General features: G+C 36.0%; 1 protein-coding gene across 1 annotated transcript; it reads left to right on the top strand.

Annotated features, from left to right (window-relative positions):
• Nucleotides 1-903: 903 nt before the first annotated feature.
• LOC136832297 (KICSTOR subunit 2-like) lies at nucleotides 904-13,253 on the top strand. The gene is made up of 10 exons (XM_067093202.1): nucleotides 904-1,058; nucleotides 2,507-2,983; nucleotides 4,005-4,145; nucleotides 5,172-5,374; nucleotides 7,105-7,242; nucleotides 8,202-8,340; nucleotides 9,889-10,082; nucleotides 11,263-11,425; nucleotides 12,092-12,193; nucleotides 12,983-13,253. The coding sequence occupies exons 2-10, from the start codon at nucleotides 2,690-2,692 to the stop codon at nucleotides 13,145-13,147; spliced, it is 1,539 nt and encodes a 512-aa protein (XP_066949303.1). The 5' UTR covers nucleotides 904-1,058; nucleotides 2,507-2,689; the 3' UTR covers nucleotides 13,148-13,253.
• Nucleotides 13,254-19,836: the final 6,583 nt, after the last annotated feature.

The raw sequence follows: 19,836 nt of genomic DNA, 5'->3' as shown, positions 1-19,836 counted from the left end.
ATATATATATATATATATATATATATATATATATATGTATATATATATATATATATATATATATATATATATATATATATGTGTGTGTGTGTGTGTGTCTTCCCTCAACATTACGTGTTTCATATATATATATATATATATATATATATATATATATATATATATATATATATATATATATATATATATATATATATATACGTAATGTTGAGGAAGTTGTCTGTACAGGGACTCATCCCCAACTCGTGCAACTCATCCCCAACCCACGAGTTAAAAGTTTGTATGAAGTCATTTTTTTATATAACCATCCCGTTTCAGGGAAGGGCGTCAAGCCAAAAATGTTATATAACATGAAAAATGGAGCTGTTTATGGTATAGTAAATCGCCATATAAGAAGGCAAATGAAACTGTGTCATGAACAAACCATTACTAACGGAATATATTGAAATTTCTGGCTCTTCAAATGGTAGGCCTAAGGATCCAAAAAGTCACTATAAACACTCACTTCCGGCTAAGGGCACGGAATAATTCAATGCTTAAGTTGTTATAAAAGAGAAATTAAACGCGAATATGAAAGGTGCAAGAGATTTTGACAATTCATCTGTATAAAAGCATAAAAAACTGTTAATTTGAAATATCATTACCACAAAGGAGTCAGTTGTGAAAATTTACAATTTAAATACGCCATACATTACTTCTTCACGTATCATAAAATTTCGAAACAAATAAGCATTCCAGTTCAGGAAGATATGGATGAGCAAACAGCACCCATGGCAAAGGTCCAATTGTAATTAGATGCAAAGAAGATAAAGATATAATGCAAATTATTCAGGGATAGCAATAAAAAAAGAAACAGGCCGGTGCGCCGTTATATGGAATATGATTGAAAGTCACTGAAACATTACTACTACATATAGTGCTGAACTGTCATGGCCGCCCAAATAAACTTTAGAGCTGCTTCCCTTGCACAGAAAAAAGGACAGAATTTTTAGGGGTTTATTGAGGATACAGCCTTTTTTTTTCTTCCAGTGATCCACCATTAAATTATACGCATCAAGGTATTAATTGGCATTTTTTATTTATATTGGCTACGTTTTATTCTCAAACGAGTATGCTAATGAATGCAAAAGGTTGAAGGTCTACCATGGTTTTGACTTTTGAAAATATGATTTGAACTCGGAGTCGAAAGTATAAATTTTGAATTTAGAATGGATGTTCTTTTGCGAAGGTTTTAATGTTTAGTCTCGTTTAATATATAGCTACGCTTAAACTAAGGTAAGTAAAAAGTGGGCGTAAGTTTAGAAGGGGGTAAAGGCCTCAGACTCCCCCGACCAGGTATGATACGGGCAGGTGCTCTAAGTTAGATTAAGTTCGGAAAGGTTAGGTTAGGATGGCTCTATATGAGTACCTCTTGAGTGATTCTAAGGAAGTGCTTTGCACGGAGATAGGGTATTGTATATAAATGAAATTTCTCAATAGAACACTATAGAAAATGGTGTATAGCCTGTGATGCAGCACAGGTGAGGTAGCTTGAGAAATTTACCAAAATACTGTAATTTGAGAAATTCACCGTCTTTTGTTGATGTTTTTACGTTAATCCCCGAGGGGCTGTTACTAAACGTGGCGTCCGTGCAGAGCTTCTCTGCATAAAAACATAAACAAAAGACAGTAAATTTCTTACATTACTTTGGTTAAAAACTTCATTAACAAACAATACGTCCATGTGGAGCTCTTTCTTAGAATTACCCACACTAATACTTAGCAGTTTAAAGGGAGTCCAGGGGGGAAACAACTCCCATACCTTCCTCCAGCCAGTTAAGGTGTGTTATCCTAGGTTAGGTTAGAATGTACTTCAATGATTAGCATTGCCATATCAAGCTTTTTATCTTGGCATTGCCCCCCTGTACTTCGCTAGTGTTCACATCCGTGAACATATATTTTCAATAGCTTCTCTTGTGTTTTGAGGTTATTTTACCATTCTTGCTGGTGTTCAGTTTTGGGTTTCCCTTGATTTATAACTATGGTTCCCCCATAACTATTAGAAATAAGGATAGAGCAAGAAATTAATTTGTTGCACAGTTACCACACAAATTTGGTGGCATAACTAATCTAGGAAGGTGACATTTACAGTATGCCAAATTTTGAGAGGCAATTCTTTAGGATAGTTTATGTCCAGGACTTAAATGGTTAGCTGGGAAATAATTAATACACTATTGATTGTAAATTTCTTTAGGGGAATGCTAAAATTTACATATTCAGGATATTTACTAGCTACTTGAAAACCTTTGAGCTTTATTGGAGGTTTCTTTATGTGATTTTTATGTACAATATTATGAATCTGGTAACTGGTAAGATATGAATAATAATAAAACCAGTAGGTATTGAAATATGATGCTAAACTACCTTTGTGATGAGTGTAGGCAATTAATTGAAATGTTAAGTTAGAAGTAGGGTAAGTCAATTCTAATTTAAACAGGACTCCTTGCATATATTTTTCTTATTGCAGCAATGAAATGGCAACAAATACTGACGACTCAAAAAGGTCTGACAGTAGCATTCAGCCAGTTACTAAGAGTGAGATCAGTGACTCCATGAAAGCTGAAAATAGTACTGTGTTAAAAATGATCCACAAAAAGTAAATGCCAGGAGTGATAGGCCACATGTAGAAAGAAAAATATCCAGGCAAGAGATGGCTCTTCGAACAGAAAGTGACAGCGAACACTCTAGGAGAGGATCTTCTACAAGTCATGGCAAGGGGGACAATAATGAGAAGGGAGACCCAACTCTTCATTCTAAAGCTTCATGTTCTTCAGTTAGAGAATCACCTGAATCGTTAACAGGAAATGAAGACATTTCACAACAGAGACTAGAAAACGCAGCAGCAAAAGTAAAAGTCAAATCCACTAGTGAGGAGGAGATAGCTCTGCAAGGTATCCTGACCCATTTCCACAGTTTCAGCTTCGATAAAGCTAAAGAACAAGCAGTGAGTACTCTATTGTATTTTTATTATGAGTATATTTAGGTACAGAATTAGTATACTTTTAGGCAGAGTAATTAGGTCCAGATCCCAATCCTTACAGATATTAGATAGCTCTCACAAACAGTTTGATAGGTTAATTGTTCCCAAGGGAACAAACCATCACTTTTTATGTAGAGGTATTCTCAGCATGAGTTGGAATCAGTTATTGAGACGCGGTAGTTAACGAGTGGTTGGTGCCATCACCAAGCACTTTTTCTTTGGCCACTCAAGTGAGGCCGTCTTGCTGTGCTCCCACTGACTGCCATGTTGAAGCTTTTTTCTCTGCTTTCTGTATATGTGGTGATTTTCTTTTGTTATGGATGTACTAAATAGAATTAATAGTAAAGCTGTGAAAAACATGATTGTGTGATTGCTTCTCTTCCTCTGTGTCTCTGGATCTCCACTGATATTGTTCCTTTGGTATAGGCAGGACCTGCAGTTCAGAGCTTCCTTGTGAGGAAGGTTTGAACTGGTCCCCTTTGCAGTGGAAAATGTTTGGAAGAAGAAAGGAAAGCTAATTGTGTCATCAGGAAGAAATACTCTCCCTTTGATGCTGCCGAATCCCTCCCCTCAGGAAAAAGTGCAAATTACTATGTGATTCTTAAAGATTTTATGATTTTGCTTTGTGTATCAATGTAGCATCTTAGAGGTGCCCCCACCATACAGCTGGCTTTACCATGATCTTAATTTTTTTTAATTTAAAATATAATTGAAGGTTTTTCTACTTTTTCTGTACAGCCTTGCTCATTATTTGCAATACATGATCTTAAGGGTTTGGCAATCAGTAACATTAATGATAACCTGAACAATAGCCATCATTGGCAAATAATCCGTAAATAGAGTAGTGATTTATTAGCCAACAAACTTATTAAATAAAACTTGAGAGTTACTGGCACAGTTTGAAAATTAATTTTGAATGAATTATGTGTGTATTATAACAATATATATTATTTTAAGTGTCTGCAGTATTTGCTGAATGTTACAGGAAAAAGAACGGGATGCCAGTCGTAGTAGTGGTTCTCCAATGTGGCAAGCATTTCTTGGGTGTGTGGTCCAGTTTGTACAAGCTGAAAAGCTATACATGAATATGTCTTTCCTTGTTACAAAAGGATTTCTTAGGAAAGAGGTAAGAAATACTGTCACTTGGTTTTTGTAATATTTAAAGTATGCAATTTTTAGTGTGTCTTACTGCCATTTAACGTTCATTAAATAATTTAAACAGTATTTTGCAAAAGAAAAAAATAAATAATTTTTGAATCTTGAGAAAGATGTCATGGCACTAATCTGCCCAGACTGCTGTGTGGAGACTATTTGCTGCTGGAATAGGCTCTCCTTACACGACCAGTCTTAGCCAGACTGGAAGCTATTTATCATACTATTTGTCTGTTATGTCTGATATTTGATCTGAATGATTAATAATTCTCTTAGTATTGACTGCCATTTTATAGTTTCAAGCAGAAACAGTACATTTTTTGTTGTTTAGCACTTAGTGAAACATATCTAGCCTGTTTAACAGTTTTGCAAACTATGCATAGGTGTGTTGTTGTGTGCTCCCAATAGAGTTCTTATTTTTACAAATGGCATTATGCAAGTTAAAATGCTGGAGACTGAGAGCTCAGTTGTAAACAATAGTTAGCAAAAGTGGTTGTTAAATGTGTGAGCCAACCCCAATAATGGATTCCCATGTATCACCTGCAATGACATATCCTTATGTTCTCATCTGGTCAAATGCAAACGTACCTATATTAGATCTGGAGTTTCACAATTTTTGTGATCCTGATTTTTGCCCTTTGTATATTTTTTGTTTTTGTGTTTATGCTAATTCAGCAAAATGATGTTGGTTTGTGTGTGATATTTTTTATGAGAAATGGTTCACCTGTTTGTGTTCACAAGTGGGATATTCAGTTGAAGTCTTTGTTGGTGTACTTTGTTTCCATTTCATGTATTGTACATATTTCCCCATAATTTTGAGCTGAACTTCCTTTAGTAAAATGCTAGAATTTAATGAGTAACAATCTTGCATGCATGTTTGTTGTATGAATCACAATAAATAAAGGATCCGAAGTTTAATCCTTTCCCCCAGGAAATTTTCCAGTTAATTTTCAAAATATGTATGTAGTGGATTTTTCAGTATATTTACATAAAATTTCAGGTATCAGTACGAGCAGCCTATGAAAGTCTCATTGCAGAGTTAGAAGAATTATGCCTTGCAAAGAAGATTTCCTTGAAGGATGGTGAGACCAGTGCTGATGATGGAATGACAGAACATATTTACTCAGGGCTTCACGATCTTTTACGTCACTTGTGTGGCCAGTTGCTCGTTTTCACAAGAGTGCGACTGAAAATGATATCTTTGTATCCTTTTGTACTCTGTCTCTAGTAAATATAAACCTAGTTCCCATGTAGAAAATTATTTCTATATGGATTTAGTCCAGGTACAAGATCGTTTCTTTGAGCAAACATGAAAGAGTTCTGGTTGTATTAATGATTTAACCTTTTACTACTTTACTTATTGTTTCCATAAAGCTACATCAGAGGAGTTAGACCAAACAAACCAACTGATAATTAAAAGTTTACATAAAAATTTTCTAATAAATTAGTAATACTGTAAAGATAGCATCTAAAGTCACAGGAAAAATAGCATCTGCAAATCATCTCCGCATTTGATTTTTGGAACTTCTTAAAGGCACTTGAAATGCCACTAAGCAATTTAGTCTTTTGCTTTTTGAAGTTCCTAAACAAAAGGTGTAAGCTGCTGTACTTTCACACTTAATGGGGTCAATTAAATTACTGTACAGCATTACTTTGCATATACTGGCCTTTGGTTTTTGTAGCCTTTGCTTTCGATTAAGACATTCTCCAGGAATAGGAATTCTAACTTATCTTTTGCACTTTTTAACTTTTTTGCCTGTTTTCATATTAATCTATTGCCATGGTTATTCACTAAGTTTATTATTGCTTCTTGTGTTTGAGATGAAATTTACATTTCTGTGTCACACATAGTGTTGGTGTTCACAGGTAAAGTGCATAGCAGATACGCTAATAGTAAATATCTTATACAGTACTTAGGATATTCCTTTAGTTTCAGAAATTTTTCAGCTAACTTGAACTTCTCATTTTGACTATTTTTGTTTTATTTTTTTTCCATTTTTTAACTTACTAGAGTAAGCTATACAGTAGGCATTCTGCTTTGAAGTGACACTAATAGCATTATGCCACGAAAAGTAAATTTACAGCAAGCAAGAGAAGAAAAATGCATATTACTATGCCCAAGAGCGGTTAGAATAGGATTAGCCAGAGATCTTGTTGCTTATGTTCCACAGAGCAGAATGCTCATTTGCAAACATGATAAAAACACCCAAGATAAGTTCTGTACTGTACAGTATTGTGAAATATTTGCTAATAAATATAACAGAAGGTAGAAGTATATGGTCATCTTATGGGCAGCTCATCAGCTGGTGACCACTTGTAGTCTTATCAAACTGTAATGCAGGAATATACAATATACCTTGTTGACCAACAGCAGACAAAACATTTGCAAAATGTATTAGTTTGAATAGTCAGGGAACTTTAACTTTGCCGCAAAGATTTTACATATTTCTCATGTAAAGGGGATTAAGAGAATAGATGGTCTTATGTCACTCTCATTTTCAGTGTAAAGCTCATTCTTTGTCTTAAGGTTATACCAGGTATGCGCTGTTCACAGCTTTAAAGCTATAACACCATTATGAGATGAGAAACGGGCCACATTTAACCCATTTACAGTATTTGAATGGGAATAGTATTAGAAAAGTTAGCATCATTTTTGTTTTACTTAAGTGGATATTTCAGGACTTAATTTTTTTTTATTAAATAACTTTCCAGTAAAATAAAACTACCTGTATTACTTATTAGTGGGAAGTTAGAATGGGATTCTCCAATCTCACTTAAACATTTTTTGCAAAGGATGACTTTTTTATATTAATCTTTCTTCAGTGCGTTCAGAATATTGTAAAGATTTAGATCCATAAATATTCAGATACAGTACCTGAACAATATACAGAAAAGTTTCCATGAAAATTTGTGAACCTTAACTCAAGTCCAAGTTATGAAAAAATGACTGCAATGTCCATGGGTCGCCTAATGAACTTCGAGGAGCTGTTGTCAATCCTGAGCGATATTAGTACCAACCATGCCAGAAGTTTTCATCACCCTCTTCTGTCAGCTGTCAAAACAAACTTCACGTAAGTGTTCATGGCTGTGTCCTGACAAGCCCTCTATAACTCAAGACATTTGATTTAATGGTGCAGGTAAAGTATTTTATAAAGTCTTAATGTATTAGTTAACGGTATTATAATTTCACTTTTAGATTAAAAATCATTTTACTTCTATGCATGTCCAAACACCAGTGGTTACTGAAAGCATTTGGTTACACTATAGGAAAGGTCTCCTACCTACTTCTTTCTATTATTAAACGGTATACTGTATGTCCAGTCTCCCTGGGAAACTAAATGTCTAACCCCGCAAAACGTAGACATCAGCTGCCAACCCCTCTCCCCAAATCCAAATATCCAAACCCCTTCAAAAAAAAGACAGACCCCCCAAAATATATAGTAGGTATAATTCACAAATACAGTTGGTGCCCAACCCAAAAAACATTAGGTGTCCAATGCTCCTAAAAAGACATCCAACCCAATACAGTACTGTAATGGGAAAATCTGTCAAAAATGTGTTCACATGAAAAAGCTTTTTTTTTTTTTTAAGTTTGCTTAGGGCTAAATTAACAAGGCTGTACTGATCTACCACTACATGATAATCATGATTTTTTATAAGTAATTTTTCTACTGTTTAATGCCACCATTGTATTAAAACTGATTTTTAGTGTAATTTCTACATTGCATTAGAATTACAGTGATACAGTGCCTTGGGTAAAGTAGAAGAACTGCTTATTTAATTATGAGGAAGCTTTGATCCATTATATCTTTCAGATAATCATGAGCAATTATTCGTAATGGTGCTGTATGCTATAGGGTGTCAAACTTGTCTTGACAGTTCATTTTACGCAGTGACGGTGAAGAACTGTATTTGTAATTACAGTATTTTACTTTCTTTAACACTTGCTCAAATGTAAACCCATGTATTAGTTGACAGCAGCACAGAAAGATCTGTGACACCACTTACAGTGTTTTTTTTCCATTTGCAGTTATGAATGTGACATCCAAGTGCATCTCCTGAGAGGTCAAATAGACATGCAGTCATGGAGATTTCTGCCTTCTCTGATATCTCTGCATGATGCCAATTCTAAACTCAACAACTGGCACTCATTCGTACAGTCAAAGGAGGTAATGTTTCCAAGCTTATGCAGTTAAATCATGAGTGTTGTTTTATACTAAATAGCATCTTGCTCAGTTGTTTTGCAAGTAGTAATGTACTCATCTTTTATAGGGTATTGTGTGTGCCATAGATATAGAATTAGTCAGAGGAGGTTTTTAAGAAAATCATATGTAGTATACATTTACAAATGTGGTTCTCTGAACAAAGGAGTAACTTAAGAATAAATTATTAAAAGATAACAAAACTCTAGTTTGAGATGATGGATTTTGTTTATCCTGCCAAGGAACCAAACACAGGCACTCAATAGAGTAATACAGAACAACTTACCCAACTGTTTAGGATAGTCACCAGGAAAACACTACTCTAACTTGATTATCCATGTTAGAGACAACTTAGATCACTATTCTCCTCTTGAGTACCTCTCACAAGTTAGACCCTATAGCAAGACTTTTCACAAGTACATTTTATGCCTCTCATAGGTTCATGAAGGACTTAACCCTCATGAAAAGTATTCATGGTTACTTTGATTATTGCATATAAAATTCCTTGATTCAGGTTTCCTTATCAGAGAATGAAGTCATAATCTTCTCTTCTGCACTGAATTTCATTGCAGAATTCCTTTTGTAGATGGGTTGGCCAAACCAGTGAAACCATTCACCATTTCTGCTTTGTCAGGTTTGTTTGATGAAGCAAAGAGAATGATTTTTGCTTACTTTGAGCCCTCAAGAGGCTAAACCTCATTCTTCTTTTCTCTTCATCACAAGCAGTTTCTTATTTCCATGAATATGGTGGTATTCTGATTCAAAGGTATGATAAGGAAAGCATGTGTCTCATTTCTTGAAATTTTCTGGCTAAGGTGTAAATTTGGCATTGACTCCCACAAGTTTCCCAAGACCAAATTAGGGTCTGTGGTAACATCAGCCATCAAGATTTCCAAAGTACTAGCCTTAGCATTATTTTCACCATAGTCTATCTATCTCGCTCTCATGCTTCTTTGAGCAGGTAGACCATACCTTTATACTGTAAAGTAGTTAGCTGTTAACCTGTAGAAGAACATCACACTTCTATCCCAGTACTGGTGGCTTGCACAAGACTTGGTTCTGATCAAGCTCGATGAAGCTTGACAGGCAGTTGCCTCACTTCACACTATGGCAACAGTTGGCTCTGTCCTTGCTAGGTTTTCAGCATATTTACTTACTGTATGGCTGTAAAAGTTTGGAGTGAAAGAGTGCATAGTGTGAACCTTTGGTGTGTGTGTAAACAACCAGTAATAAATTTATTTAAAAGTTTTGATGTTTTGATCCTGGGAAGTAAAGTATTTTAATTTCTTTTGAAATTTCATGCTCTCTCATTGCTCATGAATTTAGTATTTCAGCTTTACCCAGTCATTACAAGAATATGCATTATGTTATGCACAGATATATTTGGAAATCTTGAATGCCAGTTAAATTTTCATTGACACGAGAATAGTAATTTACTCTTCAGCAGACTTTCATATGTGTACTGTCTCTGTTTAGATATACAGTGCATCATCAATTGTGATTTTTCTTTTTCAGACGAAAAAATATGGTTTTGGGTCTAGCTTCCTGAAGTCATCCCCATTACCAATTTTGTATCAGTGGCTGTGGCAAGCAAAAGCTGCTTTTGTCTCAAAATTTTCACTATACTTCCATGAAACATTGGCAGCCCAGAGTTCTGTTGCAGACATGAAATCATACACATCGCGACAGGCCTGCGATTATGTATCTAAGTAAGTTGTCTCTTAGTCGAAGAACTTATTTTGTGTAGACTAAGTAGTAGTTTTATCCTGCCCTGTATCTTGCAATCTTTATATGGAGGTATATCAACTTAAGTTGCCAATAAATTATTCATATTGTGGTGTTCGAGAGGCAGAAAATTGCCTCGGTTTTTTCATGACCAATTTATCAACTTTCTTATAAACTATTTTTTTGTATTTGTATAATGAAGGTGTTGCAGGTTATATTATCCTCAAAATTTGGGGAATCTTATACTGTATTTATAGATATACTGTATTTGCTTTATTATACAATATTTCTCTCTTTTTAACTGCCTGCACTTAGATATATAATTGACTCAGTCACAAGAATAACACATGTATAATCTAGAATACTGGACAGTTTATTTGCACCATCACACATTATTTCTTTGTACGTCCAACTGTTTATTTTTAACAAAATCATCTTTAACACACTGCCTAAATTCCCCTCTGGTTTGGGTACTGACTCATGCCCTCCTAGTTGATTCCTGGCCTCTATTGGTTTCTGTTCTGCTACCTCCTTGTCTAAATTTTATTATCTAGCTGCTTGTCTTCCATTTTCATTAAATGGCCAGACCATCTCAATCTTTCAGCTCTTAGTCTTTTTCCAAGCCTTTGGACAGCACAGCTTTCAGCAACTTCAATTTTAATGTGATGTTTATGTAAGCACAGTGAAAGATCACATTACAAAGCCGTCCATTTTTTAATTGTTAATGTTCTTGCACTAAGTGGAATTTTGTATATATTTTAGGAAATAAGGATTCGAAGATATTACCTTAAATTATCTTGTGATCCTGATTATCTTTTAATAATTTTGGATTAATTTTGCATTTGTACTGATTGCTATATCTTTTATGCTGCATCATTAAAAAAAATTATTAGTTTATACTGTACATTAATTAAGGAAGAATTTGGCTCATTGATCTGACTCATCTATTTGATAATCTATCCGTAAAAGAAACAGACAGTTTTTGGTACCTGTAGAATGGTTTTATCCCAGTTGGATGAATATATTTTTGTGGAAAGAGAAACCGAATAATAAGGAAGTAGAAGACTGAAAGAAAAGGAGAGTGAATCTTCAGTGTTTTAAAAGTATAGCGGAGTATAGTAAGTTTTTTATGATCAGTTTTTAAAACAAATTTCATCATTGCAGGATTCAAACATTTGTACGAAAGACTGATGCTTCTAGTGTTTGTCTGGTATTTGAGGCAGCAGGTGTGGAAGATTACCAGGGAGCTGGTTATCACCATCCAGAGGAGCTTGTTCAGCCACCAAAAGGCTTGGAAAGTTATCCTGCCATATTTTCATATCCACCTGTAAGTAAAGGTTGTTCATATGTGAAGTGAGTTCTTACCACTTTCTGTCTTGTGCAATTTCTCCCATCTATTCCAAGATTATCGTACTAGTTTAACTAGTCGGTTATCCAGGCCTTTCAGATAGGTGTTTAAAGGCATTTACCTCTTTTTCTTATTTTTTATTTTTTATGGGTATTTGTTTCATGTTTTATACACTTTAACAACATACAAATGAAAAAAAGTTTAATCATAAGATTTAACTCCTCTTCAGATCATGTCCGTTTCACTCATATGATATCGTTCTGACAGCTTTCTCATTTAATGTTATAATACACACACACAAAATTAGGAGATTCTGTTTAAGAAATACAGCCATATTATGATCATGTACATAATGCAGCTGCAGTAATAGCAGTATGGATTTCCTTTTGTTATTCTTAATTTACTATATGATCAGTGTACTGATAAAGATAATGTAATAGATATCTGTTGCAGCAAGCAAAGTTTTGATAAATTGACTGAGCAAAAGAAGTAGAACAAGAGCAGGTCAGTTACATCTGGAATACTTGGCCAGTAGGACTAGGAATATTCTTGTCACACTGCATTTAAGGTAAATGATGTTATACAAAGGAGTATGCACACAGTATATGTGTACCATATATAAACAGTCTTTTTTCCTATTCTCAGACACGACCAAGGGACAAATGGCCAAGCATTGTCATGCGTGTTTCAGACAGAAGCAACGAGCAAGAATTGATGGACAGAGTTATACATTTCTTTGATCAGCAGGTGAAATTATTATTTTCAAATTGCTGTTAGATTCACTCAGCCGTCAAGCTGATAGCTTATTCTCTTCACTTACCTGTTGGAATATGTTGTCGAGTTATTTTGAATAGTAAATATGTCAGCATACACAAATGCAGACTCTTGTTAATACCAAATCGGTTACTTGTGTATCACTACAAAATCATGAAACGTGCACTTACCTTGAAAGGTACTTTTTCAGTTAATCACATTTTGATGCTTAGGAAATAGTATCTCTGGTTGGAAGAAAGGATTTAGATAGGAGTGACAGTGGTTTATGTCACAGTTGCTGCTATCAGATGCCCAGTTTAAAAAAATTCAATAAACTGATGGATTATTTTTTTGGTTCATGGATGGTACTTTACAAAATCGAGACAAATTACGCAAGGTGGTGTTCTATGGAAAGGATTTCTAAATCACCAGTTTGAATATAATCCTTTACTGTATCAGATGTTTCAAGATTTTAGATTTTTAAAATATTTTTAGTATTTCAATACAAGTACCGTATCAAAATTTTGCATCGGACTTTTACCTCCCAACCTCGGAAATTGTTATAGCAGACTGCAACCGAGTCAAAACAAATCAGAATTCTCTTTTCCTTACCTCCTTTAATCAGCAGCCATTGCAGTAAAAGGTACGAGAAAATAGGGATTTATTCTTCCAACTTTTGATACTCTTAATTGAAAATTTTATACTCCATGAGAAAACCCAAAATGAATTTTGATACCTGTGATAAGAAAGTACATAGTTGTTCTAATCATCTTTTCTTTCCAGATTGGTGCGACATACTTCCTGTGCAGGGTTGAGCCAAGAATAACTCTGGTTGTTATTTTCGAGTCAAGAAAATCAGAAAAAGACAGTTACATTAAGGACTTTGTGTATGATATAACAACACAGTTACGATGCAGTAAGGTTTTTGCAAATCTAAAACCCAAGTAAATGTTGCAGTGTGCTTCTAGATGAAGTTTTTGTATTGTATGTAAACAAATGTGCAGTGATTTAGTTTTAATGATGTATTTTTTTCATAAAATATGAGTACTGGAAATATGTCTTTTGAAACCTTTCACTTTAAGCTTTATTTTAGGCCTTAATTTTCATTAGTGGTTAGTTTACCTCATCACCAAAGATTACATTATAGCAATACAGAAGTCTCAAAAAATGTTCATGGTATGAATTACAGTATCATTCATCTTTTAGTGAAACATTTACTGTATACCCATATCAAGTTCCTGGAAGCTGGGGATTACTGGGTGTAGATTTAAAACAAAATGAGACCATCTTTTGCCTGTGCATTCCAACTGAATCAAAGCAATTAAAGTTGTATTAGGAGTGGTAGCTTATGCCTAAACATTGTGACTTCTGTCCTAACCCACACAACTTAAGCTGACCCCCAAACCTTAAGTCACTTTGACATAATGACTCAAGTGTTTGTTTTGGCAGCTGTATGAAAGCAGTTTGAAAGTAAAGGGGGAAAACAATCTGACAAATGGATTGATAAAATTTTATGACTGAGGCAAATATGTGAGGAAGGGAATGACCGTGCGGTGTAGAAGCTAGTCTGAGAATGTGGTTGTAAAGTCTCCTGGCTGTTCAATAAATTCACTGACTTGATGCAAGATACTCGATAAAGGACAATATATGGAGGTGCAAGGTTGCATGGTAGGAAATTTACAGGAGCATGAAATAGCTGATGATACAGTTCTGATTAATGGCAGTAAAGCAAAACTGCAGAAACAAGTAAAGCCCCATCCACACGACCTGACTTTGTATGAGAGACTTATAGTCCACTGGAAGACAAAATCAGTAAACAAACAAGTCTGTTGTCCACACAACCGTGTCTGGGTCGAGGTAAGCGCAGTACGACAATTGCAGCATGGCTCATAACCAGTAGAACTGAAAGCGACTGGCATTGTGTGCCTTATTGATACAGTAGGCATATGTGGGAAGAGGAGAGTGGCACTAGGTAAAAGGGGATGGTGTAAAAGCTGGTTCATGAAAAGGAAAGCTCTAGGAAGTCATGCGACTACTGTAAATGAACTGCAGATGAGCCAACAAACGCTTCCCAAATTATGAAAGACCTTTCATTCTCTACTGGAAAAATGGAAAAATCTGGCCCCTAGCATTCCAGTGAGGAAAACAAATTAGAGAGTAATGTGATATAAGAAAATTAACAGAAAGAAAAATGGGACGTTGTAAAGAACAGCAACCCCAGAGTACCTGAGGGTTGTTTATCTTAACAAGCTAATATTTGGGGTGGCTGATGTTAACAAGCTCATTCTGATACTGGCGGTGCATCTGTTTGTTGTCGGCCAAATGGAATGTCCCTTCGCCGTGTTCAGTACTGGGGGTGGCTGATGTTAACAAGTTCATTCTGAGGATAGCCAATCTTTACATGGGTACTCTGGGGTTGCGGATCTTTACAACGTCCGAAAAATGGATGTAAAAATTAATTTTTATGCCTTTCATGTACAACACCTGTTTTTTAGAACAAAACTAACGCATTGGCTCTTTGCATCATTCTTTGTCATTCATATATATATATATATATATATATATATATATATATTATATATATATCATATATATATATATATATATATATATATATATATATATATATATACGAACATTTCATACATATCGTCGTTTAATACAGTAGGAAAACGTGGGTCCAAAGTTTCGGGAAACCCCATCTCTTCGGAAACCATACGAATTCGCTATAAATTGTGTATATCCGCTTTCTATTTGCTTACAATTGCTATTTACGTGCACAAACCCTCATCACATTCTTCAGATTTCATGATTTAAACACTTGTCCAGATTTATCAGCACTTAGCCTCTTCATCACTAACCCTCGTCAGTCAAGTTTGCCAAGATAGACGCAATAAGTGGTCTAATTGCATCTTGAGTTACTAATTTTATCGCCACCTCAGAAAGCGCTATCCTCTAAGTCTCATGTTCCCTCTCCCATCGCCTATTTTAAGAAATAGGGTGCGGTCACGCATATACTGAACACATACCCCTTTTAGCTATGTCTCATGGGTAGAGGACCCACGGAAGGATCTATCATGTATTGCATTCTCTCGAATTCCTTCACAAAATCTCGCCCTGCTGAGCAATGTCATCTATGTATCATTAGAGACAGCTGTTCGTTTATGAAATTAATTAGCCTGAATTCAAACGATTATATTTCTGGATAAGGAGGGTATCTGGTTCACCTTTTTGCGATAGTAATTTATTGTATATTTAATTAATCGAGTCTTATTTTGCGGGGATGACATCCTAACTTACAAATTTTGAATGTCTTGTTTACATCTTCCGTAAAGGATATGTCCAACTTTTTAGAGCGAGAACCCTCACTAACTTCTCACCCTGTCTTTTCAGAGTATGATTCTGTATGAATCAGCGTGGGTGGTCTTTGGGGTTTATTTTATTTACATTAACAAATTCGTTGTAATATTGACGATAACGTGACAATATTTAGATAATTTAATATAACTGATATCTTTCGTAATACCACCACCCAAAAGTAACGTTTTAAATGGAGGATTCGTCCTTGATGGCATAATTTCAGTCAGAAATAGCGAAGTTGAAAAAAAAAACCGTACGGACGTCACAAAATACACTGTCTATTTCATAAAAGAAAGACATAGACAAAAACTGTTATTTAAAAGAAAATAAACTTCGTTAACAAATGATGTAATATACAGAGAGACACCGAGAAACATGGCATCGCAGCGAACTGCATGTTCCCTCGAATTATGTTCGGTATTTATTTTGATCTGTTTAATTGCCAGTGTGTCATGCATTTTAACGTTTTGTATACTGACATTGCATACCGCTGAAACAGCCAAAACAGGTTAATTTCCTCTGCGTCTTTAGACCAAGGAGATCGCAATCCTGAAGCCTTGTACGTTATGGTTATCCAGTTGGCGGCAAATTTAAAATGTTCATGCAAGCGCTCTGTCTTCGGAACAATAATAATACTAATAAAAAGCATTAATCACAATGCATACCTTTGCGTACTAGCCTAGTCATAAAATACAGTAGTTTACTTTTCTGGATTTTCAAATGAGGTTAGCTCGTGGGATTTGTTTAGTGTAAGTTATGCCACATCGTATGCTTCATTGTGAGATCTATGTTCGGGTAGATGGTGCGTCTCCCCTTCTGCCAAAAATATTCTAGAATTAGTGACATATCATCATGCTCGCATTTGCAAGGCCTGTGGTTCGACTCCGGCCTGATGCCCTTCAGTCACTCAAGCTGTAAATCGGGACTGGCTTCATCTTTGGTCAAGAGGACATGGGGGAATGCTCTTGTTGCGTGTCCTTTGGTTAAATCGTCAAGAGGTCCACAGCAAGTTTCACACTCCCTTTTACAGCTTGCCACACTTATGGGGACTGCCTTGGGGAAAGGGCCTCTGCTGGCATAAGGCTAGCTTGATCCACACCACTACCATTCCTCTCATTCAAGAGACTAAGATGGCAGATATCCTATCCCGTGCAAACAGTCAAGATATCCCACCATGGTATCCCAGCCTAACCAAACAGTCAACATATCCCAGTAAGATATTCCGTCCCAAGCAAACAGTCCAGATATCCCATCCTAACCAGTCACGATATCCTATCAACAAATTCCATCCTAAGCAAACAGTCAACACATACCATCAAGATATCCAGTGCTAACCAAACAGTCAAGATGCCCCACCAAAATATCCCATCCCAACCAGAGTCAACATATCCCATCAACAAATCCAATCCTAACCAAACAATCAACATATCCCACCAAGATATCCCATCTCAAGCAAACAGTCAACATATCCCATCAAGATATCGTATCCTAACCAAACAGTCATGATATCGCACCAAGCTATCCCATCCTAACCAAACAATCAAGGTATCCCACCATGATATCCCATCTCAACCAAACAGCCTTGTCCTGCGCCCAAGACCCTGTTATACTTTCATTTCCAGATGTATAATGAAGGTTCTCTCTTTCATTTCTGTATAGTTTAACTCCTTGCTTGCTGAATTTGATTAGACCAGCTATCACAGAAATGCAATTTACACCAGAAAATTCTTCACTACTTTTCTACGCTTCACTTCAGTGAAATAGTATTGTCTCTTTTCTTGTAATTAACCTATGTGGTCTTGGGGATTGGGTGGGGGTTTGTAAAGGTAAAGATGGGAAGGGGTTGATATAGATCACTAGGTGAAGGAAGCGACGTGCGTGTTTGGGAGGAGAGAGTCCATGTTGTTTCATAGGTTGTTCTCTTAGGGTTGTAAATTTGTTTTGGAATTCGTCTCCTGTACTGAAGTCTAATAAGGTGAGCTTTTGGTTATGCGTTTTTCATGTTATTTTGAACTACGATCTGCAATTTTACGTTTATTCTCGGCCCAGATTAGGCCTACCAGTTGAGGACTGAAACGTGGACCATCAAAAATAAGCAGGGATAATGACGATTTCAGACTTCATGTCTATGGATAGCCATAACACGTTATTTTATAATGAAAAGCTTGGCACCTTAACTGGCAACACTTCCAACGCCTCGCTAGGCTATCCTACCTTTTCTTAAAGTATGACCTTTCACTTTTTTCCTTCAGCTGACTTACAACAGGATTTCCAAGTGCAAAATAGTTCATCTTCCGGCTCATGTGTATGTCCAAACATATTCGTCAGCACTTTTTTTATCTTTTGACCGAGGTCAGGCCAAAGCTCTCTTCGATGACATAATTTACCTTTATCTTGCACGAAAACTCAATTTGAAAGTTCTCTCCTCCCGTTTGATGTCTTGGGGTCAGAATGATTCATTCTCGACGGAATGCTAAAATTACCGAGCTATCAGTCTCCAACTTACTTAACGGCAGTTACTTGCATCTGACTGTTATAACAGGTCTAATAAAATTCTGTGGCTAATAAGTTATACTACCGAACCGCTTAACAGAATGTTCTGTTCCATTTTTTCAACAGCTCCTTCAAATAACTGTTTACATTCGGTCCAAAAATCATTTAGACTGTCATACTGCAGCTTGCCCGCAATAGCCACTTTCACAGTCTTCCTCTTACCCAGCAACAGTACAACTGACATGACTGTATGAAGACACATCCCATCCTGAAATATCCCGAATTCCACTAAACCAGTTCCACTTTATCAAACAAGCTATTAGAAGAATTGTTATTACAACTATATTCTGTTACTATTTCCTACTGCAAGTCTTCGATACTCTCCCCTTATCATCAAACTTTATTTTTACGGCCCCTTTTTATCGTGTCTTGGCTCCATTAATCTGTGTTTGCACTTGCCCCTACGTGTATCTATAAGCTTGGAGCAGTATATCTTTGTTAAGGAGGGCGTTTACACATTTCGTTCTATTTTATTCATCTCTATGTACGGTAAAACATCTCATACACAGTTTTCAAGCAAACTTAAGGTAATTATTTAACCTACAGTCCTCCTAGAAACTCATTAACATGTGATTGTTCTTCACAACCCACAGCTTATAACATTGCATGCAAATCTTACGAAGGACTCACTTGAAAGGAACCCGGGAGTGAAAATCCTCCGTGCTCCGTCCTGGAAACGAAGTAAACCAAGCCGTGGAGTGCAGCGTCTAGCATAGCACGGTATAACACCACGGCTTCAGAATAATCCCCATTTACCCTTATACCGCCTGCTGTTGGCCATACAAAATTGACTTAACGAGCAACTGGTGGTTGTTAACTGAAACAACCCAGTTACTTTTATTGTTTTTTCTTGTCTTTTGATCATTATACATTCAACATTGAGCCCACTGGTATACTGGGAGGAGGTGACAGGAACAATGCGAAAATTATGCATGCAAGGTTAAGCTGGGTTTTGCCTGATATATTTATGTTTTTTCTTGCGTTCAAAACTAAACTATGCTTCATGTTTATCTCACGGTGATATGATAATGTGATGGTAACGTAACTATTGTATGTTTGCAAATTGCATGTGATGATGTGACGGTTGCGTGAAGATCTTTTATTTGTAAATGTTGGTGATGATTATTTTCTACGATGAGGTGACTGCTCTTTTGTCCATTTTCTCAGCTGAAATACTTCTTTTGTTATTGATTAATTCCTTAACGCAATACCTACAGTTTAATAATATCATCTGAGAAGAGTACAGCGCAGTATTTCCCTTGTACAGCTTCCTGCCTGTGCCTGTGTCAAACCTCGGTCTAGACCGAACCGTTCGAGGCGTCAGAAGGATTAACTTATCCTCCCCAGTCACCGGTAAGTCGTTTTAGATTAAGTTCGCCTTTTAGCATAAGAGCGCTGGGAGCCTGGTAGCGACCTCTGGACTCTGCCTATAATCTGAGACCCCTCCAAGCATCCAAACTCTCCCAGGTGATATTATCTGAACAGGCTAATGACGGGGCAAAATCACGTTTTATAAGAAAATGCTATAAAAAAAATTATAGCAGCAATTCCGTTATCACTCCTACAGAAGAAATCTTGGAGCAGATAAAATACCTTTGTGAGTTTTGTGCAAAGGAACAAATGGAATTATGTTTCTTGCCTCTGTGGATTTTATAGTAGCATTGACTTGATAAGATTGTGAAGATATAAAGCTATGTTACTTGATAAATAAGCGCGTGTTTATA

The sequence above is a fragment of the Macrobrachium rosenbergii genome, chromosome 49, assembly GCF_040412425.1.
Source record: "Macrobrachium rosenbergii isolate ZJJX-2024 chromosome 49, ASM4041242v1, whole genome shotgun sequence".
In the NCBI taxonomy this organism is placed as follows: domain Eukaryota; kingdom Metazoa; phylum Arthropoda; class Malacostraca; order Decapoda; family Palaemonidae; genus Macrobrachium; species Macrobrachium rosenbergii.
The sequence above is the reverse complement of the archived record's forward strand: the minus strand, read 5'-3'. Positions and strand labels throughout refer to the sequence as shown.